The sequence below is a fragment of the Gavialis gangeticus genome, unplaced genomic scaffold (genome assembly GCF_001723915.1).
Source record: "Gavialis gangeticus isolate Ggan-Ray unplaced genomic scaffold, GavGan_comp1, whole genome shotgun sequence".
NCBI lineage: Eukaryota > Metazoa > Chordata > Crocodylia > Gavialidae > Gavialis > Gavialis gangeticus.
In genome coordinates, this window is record NW_017729030.1 from 42,163,117 (window position 1) to 42,170,596 (window position 7,480).

The 7,480-nt window shown below is 38.6% G+C and overlaps 1 protein-coding gene across 3 annotated transcripts in view; it reads right to left on the minus strand.

Moving 5' to 3' along the window:
* ELF2 (E74 like ETS transcription factor 2) overlaps positions 1–2,706 on the minus strand; it is a 74,772-nt gene extending 72,066 nt beyond the window's left edge. For 2 of the 3 annotated variants that reach the window (XM_019522101.1, XM_019522100.1), the window contains exons 1-2: positions 2,456–2,706; positions 1,120–1,285 (exon numbers count right to left, since the gene is read on the minus strand). In XM_019522101.1, coding sequence (XP_019377646.1) covers positions 1,120–1,285; positions 2,456–2,527 — 238 coding nt within the window. In that variant the 5' untranslated portion in view covers positions 2,528–2,706. The remainder of the gene's footprint in view (positions 1–1,119; positions 1,286–2,455) is intronic. The other variant, XM_019522102.1, reaches the window with a different exon arrangement.
* Positions 2,707–7,480: the final 4,774 nt, after the last annotated feature.

The window sequence follows — 7,480 nt, forward strand, 5'->3', positions numbered from 1 at the left end:
TGAGTAGAACCCATGCCAAACAGCAACAAACTCATAGACCTCACAGAACATGAAGAGCTTCCATCTGTGCTGATGTACAGTTGAGCTGAGAGCGCTCAGTACACTTGCAGCATGCAGCCAAAGAGAGGTGCAACTGTGTTGCCACACCAACCCTGGATCCATCCCCATACCTATCCATAGCCCTTGTGAGCGACGTAGTTATTAGCCTATCAACTAATCTGGGGCTGGTCTCTCTCAATCTTGATACCAAGAGCATACTATTTCATATAAATAATTAAATATTTATTGGAGGAGGCACTTGAACTTAAGACCAATATCAGCTGAATGCCCTTAAGTCAGATTTCTCACTTTGTCCCAATTATTTATACAAGGAGGAACTGTTTCAGACAAACCAAGAGTGCACCCTTCATAATATCAAATGGCCTAACAATTAGGTTCTGACATATTTGTTCAAGTTCCTGCTGTTTATTAAATAAAGCTGAGATTTAAACTCTGACCTTGCATGTATCAGGCAAGTCCTCTTAACCACTAAGATATTCAGTGTTCTTGGATGACATTCACTCTTATTTCTCCCTGGACAGTTAAACCAGGTTTAGGTTCTTAACTCCTGGAGAAATGTCACAGTTCACAAAGCCATGCAGAGAAAGGCGAATCTCCAGATAAACAGGCACCCGTCTCTAGCTAGGTCAACTACTTTTGGATCTAAGACTTGCCTCTTCTCTTTTAATTACACCTAGCTACTTTAAGCAGCTCCCTGCTTAGCTGGCTTCTAGAAACACCATCTTAGGCATTGTATGGGAACCCTAGGCACCTAAGAGATTGCTAAGGATCTCATTAGTGAGGAGGGCACCTAGCAGTTAACAGTTACTGCTCTGCAATATCTTAGTACCTTGGCTCTTGTTAAATAACTGAAAACTATATCAGGAATCCAAACCTATCCCAGCTAAAGTTAATTAAAGGCCCCCACTGACTTTAATAGGAATCAGATTTGGCCCCAGGTTGGGATTTTTTTCTATGGGTAAAGGAAAAGTCACGTCCCTCTGGGAATGCTAGTAGTGACCAACTGAGTGGTGGCCAGGGCAGAAAAGCTATAAAAAAGTATTTTGTTTTTAAATCTACCTGTTTCCACAGTTTCGGTTTCAATTTCTTGTTCCTCTGCTACATCTTGCATCAGGTAAGTCTCGTCATCATAAACCAGGACCTGAGCAGCATAACCCTGTTCTAGTCTGGCACTAGGAACTGGTTCCACAATCACTGCTGGGAATTCAGAGACTGGGTCATTTTCCTATAGAGAGAGAAAAAGCCCTAAATATTGCACCATCAAAACCTAAATTAATCCCTCCCCCCATTTTTAATTGTTTTATGTTGTAGAATAATTATACATTAAAGTAGAACAAACTTAAAAAGACTATTTAATGTAAGGACACTAAAACAAAAGTCAAAATAAAGATTTATCATGAAATTAAAGAATACCCTGGATCCCCTAGTAACTTCCTTCATGTTAAGTTGAACCATTTAAAGACTAGAGTTTTAATATTCCTTCCAAATTTTCTATGAAAATATTGGCAAAGAGCATAATATTTTTCTAGCAAAATGCATTTGTATGTGACAGGCCTTTTTTCCCCTACCCAGTAAATTTCAAGTTAATCTGTCTTACACATTCCATTTCCTTTGTATTAAAATGCCTGTTACCCTGCACCTATCCTACAAAGACATGTTTTGTTTAAATACAGGTGTTGCCACACTGAAATAAAAATATACCAGAACTACTACCAAGAGAAGTGGTGCTGGCTCCTACCCTGGGGGTCTTTAAGAGGAGGCTAGATTAACACCTTGCTGGGGTCGTTTGACCCCAGTGCTCTTTCCTGCCATGGCAGGAGGTCGGACTCAATGATCTGCTCAGGTCCGTTCTGACCCTAGAAACTATGAAACTACACAGATATTTGGAGGTAGGCACATGGTATTGACAGGATCAGGATCCAGGTATGTTATTGCATACCTAAATAGACTAATTCCTAGTGATACTGTATATCTATAACAATTGGAGACCTGGCTTATTCAGAACACTATAAAGCACTGGAAGTGACGTGACCATAACACACCTTCTCACTTTTAATTAATCATATTTGATATTGTTAATAAGGGGTCAGATATTTGTAAAAGCCTCTTATACTTAGTTTCATTGTCCTTATAATATCTGAAGGCTAAAGTCTGCTTAAAATTTTAAAATGGCATTTTATATAGAATTTTATTTTGTAAATCCAGCCTGCTGTCCAGCAGACAGAATACAACGTTCCACTTCCTCTCTTCTACAATACTTTCTAAGGAGTCTGTAATACTCCCATCAGTGACTACTAACCCATCTTACATAGCACTGTTACTGTAACCCCTGTCTTTTCACATATGTAATAATAAGAAGCTTGTTGGCAAAAAAGGTTCTACACAGATTTCTAACCTCCTGGTTATTTACTCCATTGCTGTCAAACTCCAGGCCAGAGCCTCCAGTGTCAACCACTGCTGATGTCATGGTGCATTCCCTGGAGGGGCTTTGAGATGTACTGAGTGATCCCAAAGACTGTAATGTTGAAAGCCTGAGGTATCAAAGGCTTAAGTTCAGAATCCAAGTAGCATGTATCCAGAAGTCTTCTTTTCTTTTCATTATACTATTAATTGGAGATACTGAAAAACATAACAATGAGAGAAAGAAAGTTATAATAAAAAAGGAAAATGCAAGCATTGTGAATTCTTTTAGCTTCGCACATTCTGATGTTTACTTTCAATGCTTGCAATTTTTACTGTGAAGAAAGTAAATACTGCTGTGTACTACACTGCTACATCAAGAGGGCACCAGTGAACACTTTTCATCTGACAGAGGATACAGTGATGTTAGTAGTTCAATTGTGTCATATAACACTATTTCCAAATCAGCTTTTAATGCTGAGGGAAATGTTAATTTGCTGAAAAAGTTGGTTACGGATAATTTAGGTATTTATCTAGATAGCAGAAGAAAAAGCAAGCTACTAATGTCATAATATGAAAAAGATGTCATAGATACTGTAAATATGAACAACTTTTGAGAGAAAAAGCGCATGCAATTTTGGAAAAGTTTTTTCCAAGGTACTAGAATATATTTAAAAGATGATTTGTGACTTCAGTAAGTACTAAGATAGAAATTCTGTGATCTGGCTGAGCTGTGTTGAGCATAAATCAAGGTGAAATGTGAACAAAAGCAATATTTAGAATTTTTTGCATTCCCTTAATTCTGGGAAGACCTCACACTGGTCCATACCCCAATGCAAGATAGAGTAGCCTTCACACTATTTACTCCACCTTGCAACTATCCCAAAAAGTGATCACTGGCCATTCTAGCAGCTGGAAATCAAATGTGATGAAATTTAGTCACGATCTATGCCAGAGGCCGCAAGAATCCCCCAGGGTGACTTTGTTCCACTTGGGGTATCTGTATACAGACAGGATTGTCTAATGGTTGCATCCACTAGCTTTGACATGGCTTTAGAATATTCAACCAGTACGGATAACCCTATCACTTCAAAGAACTGGGTATTTTGTCTTTTCAAGGGTTATTTTGTTTTTTGTTGGGGTTTTTTTTGGGGGGGGGGGGTTCTCCTTTTATGTTGCTGTAATAATCAATACCTTTATGAAAAGAAAACATCTATCATGATAAAAACAAGATTCTCTACCTCAGAAAATGGATCTTACAAGCCACCCAAATAGTTCACTCCTCCCTAAAAAGACATATCTGACATAGGTTTACCAAACAAACTGTCAAGTCCCACCATTTAGGAATAAAAGTACAATGCTTCTAAAAATTACTACACAGCAATTAAAATAGCTAAGACAAGTAATGAATGCACTGCATTCAGCTGCAATTACACCTCAAATTGTGATGAGAAGTTGTTGTTTTTTTTACTTCTTCCAAGACCATTGGGGAAAAAAATTAAAATATTTGGCACGGGATGGTTTGACATGGACTATATCAATTTAAGTGTTATTTAAGTAAGGTTGTCACAACATGAAGCATTTTCTCATTCTCCCACTCCCAGAGCTAGTGTAGCTGCAGAGACACTAGCAAGAGTAAGAGCACTTGTGTCAACTGGCCAGAATTTTCAGAATCATCAATTAACAAGCTTCAGTTCAGGTATAGATGACAATAGCAAAAAAGCCCCTCAGCGGTGGTCCTACAACAGTGGAGCACCGATTTACTTTATTGATATCCACAAAATATTAGTAAGGATAGAGGGAAGAGGCAAACGGATAACGAATTAGAGGCTAGATAATTCTAGACACAACAGAAAGATGCACTCACTATTTATTTCTGAAGGGTGCTTTTTTAATTATGCCCAAAATCATGTACTCCAGTGATTCTATCAGACTAATCAATATTTGTGACATTAATCTGCATAATGAACTGCTTACACAGATGTGTTTACTGATAATGTCATATGCCAGAAAAGTATGAAAGAGAAGGTTTATTTGACACTACTAAAACAGCACTGTTCAGAATTAATACGCTTATAAATGCTAGACTATTCCTAAACATGAATCACCCTTAAGCTATGTTGCCAGGAATATTGTAAGTGAGAAGCGACCGGCTCCAAAAAGTTTCCCCCCTCCCACCCCAAACACATTTGTTATAAGAGGAAACCGTTCTGTTTTATAGGAATGCAAAGAGTAAAATTTATATATAAAAAAAAAAGAGTTCCATATCTTACTAGTTCTATAGTCAGGAGCTGCCTAAACACTCATTTAGCTTTTGAAAAATGTAAAGCCAATAACTACACATTCCTTAAATCTAGTTTGATAAGAATTTTGTACCCAGCCTTCCCAAAGAGGAAACAGTCATAGAATTAAACAACTAGCAATTCTTCAGAAACAATCTGTATTCATAAGAGTGGTGCTGTCAAAATTAGTCTATTGCTTCAAGAAGCAAACTTTAGCTACTTCTTTAGATTAACACTATCCCTTCTTTTCGATGACTTTGAGCCGAAACCAAATTAAAATCTCATCACTAGCTAGCAGTAATGGAGAAGATGCATGTTCCTAGAATGTGATACATGTGCGCCTAATCTCATCTCAATTATCCTCATAAGTAACTCCACTCAGATCAATGTATTATAACAGAGACCAATCTGATCCAAGATCTTGGACTACGCTCCAATATAAATGCCAGCCATGAAAAAAAACCAACAGTCACACACAGATACTTCAGCAGAGACAACAATATAGGCCAGTTCCTGTTAGGACAACAATATAGGCCAGTGAGCTGTTGAATACATTCTATGAAGTGCCAAGGGACCATCTACCCCTTTAACCATGTGGGGACTGGAACCTATATCACTATAATTAATACAGCTCACTGGTAAATTAAACCAGACCATGTTGCAATTTTGCTCCATGAAAATCTCTATGGTGTTCAGGGTCCCTTAGCACTCTCTACAGAAGTTGTTCAGCATCTTGCGAGTCTGGCTCACATTGTAATTCTATCTATTTTCTTCGCAGAACTACCTTGGTTGAGCAACCATGTTGGCTTTTTTGCCTAAATGGCATTATATTAAAAATGAAATGTATAAATCATCTTCCATACTTGGATAAAAAGTAAGAGTTCATTCTGATATCAGTTTTCTCAGTAGCTAAACTTAACCAAGATTTAAGCAATGGAAAATCCCTATTGTGTCCTTGCAGTACTCTGTGATGTTTTTCAGTAGTTAAGTCATCATAATAGCAGCAAAATAAATGCAGCATAAAAAAATAATTAAATCAAGGATACAGCTGTCTTGCATGTACCTGAGAGTAAGGCAGCTGGGAAGCTTCCAACCAGCAATATATAGTGGGACCATGTACACCTTTTCACCATGCAGGTTCTGCTCATATAAAAGGCTGTCCTCCCACTGCCTTTCAGACATAAAAAATGTCTTAAATTAACACTTTAAACTGTTAAAGGAGAGCTAGAAATTATTCTTGGTGTTTCTCAGAGGGCCCTCTACCCATAACAGCAGCCTTGAAGTGGACAAGCCTAAGTTATAAAGTAGGTTCAAATAGCTCCTCCACACTCAAGTGGTTTATGCACTTAACTGATATGCAGATAAACTAACATTATAAACAAAAGCAACAGGCAAAAAAAGTACAACCAGCGTTGTGTTGTGCAGCTAAATGATGTGCTTACCCAATGACACATACATAGAGTACATTATTTTTGTTTGTTTTCATGCATCATAGAATCGTAAGTGTAGGGCTGGAATGGACCTCTGTAGGTCATCTAGTCCAATGCCCTGCCTGAGGCAGAATCATCCCTAACCAAACCATCCTATACAAATCCATAATCTAACTACACAACTGCAAGACATCATGCCCTAACCTGCCACAAGTAAAGCAGGGGGACCATGGCAGCCAACATCTTGCTTCTGTAAAAGGTTGTTAAATATACACTCAAAGAGATTCCAGATAAAAGGGAGACACCCTCCTACAAAGACAGGCAAAATCCGCTACAGTCCGTACCAATCTGACCATGGGGTAAAATTCATTCCTGACCCCAAATACAGTGATCGGTCTGATTTCTGAGAGAAGGGGCAAGACCCTCTATCCAGAAACCTCCAGCTTGAAGTATACATAGGAACCCCAGTCGTGGACCAACGAGCCTACTGTTGAATATACTGAAACCCCACTCTGATGGCTAAATGCCTGACATGTTTTAACAATCAATAATATACCCTGTGATCCACTAGAAAAGCCTACATTAAAAGGCACATACCAGCCTTACTCTCCCACCCCCTACCCCACTCCCCCCATGTCACAAGAAGCCTAAATGACTACTCTGTTGGTTTGGTCCTATCAAAGTAACTAATACACCTCTCAAGGTGGCCTTCAATGAAGCTGGAAGTAGAGATGCAGGAATAACAGTGGCCTGAATGAGACTGTCTGGTGTCAATCTCCCTTCTGACTCCAAAAGGACATGCCTATCCTTATGGAATACAATGTACAAAAAAAAAAAATTCAACACTTGACTCCCACTAACCCTTTGATGAGCTGATGTTATTAAGTGCTTATCTACCTGCCTTTATAGCTATAAGAACCATCTTCAGAGATGTCACAGAGAACATGAAGAGCATGAATGGGGGATCCCGTGATCTTTATTAGCATAAAGGTTCAGAACTGACAACAGAAAAGTATGACAAGATAAACAAAAACAGGTCTGCATTCCAAAGGGTGAAAAATTAAAATTGCAGTCAGACTGACTGACAACTGAGAGACACATAGGGCTGTTTTAAAATGAAGCAGAAAGGCCAAAATTAAGATGCTGGGCTGTTAGAGATGTACCTACGTGCATGCATCCCAGATGAAGATTACTCTTCTGTTTCGTTAAGCCAGTTTTCTAGGTCCAAAGCGTCCTGGTTTTCAATAGAATTTGGGGATTTCAGCAGAACACTCAGAAACATTCAGTAGCACCCCCAAAAATTCAGAA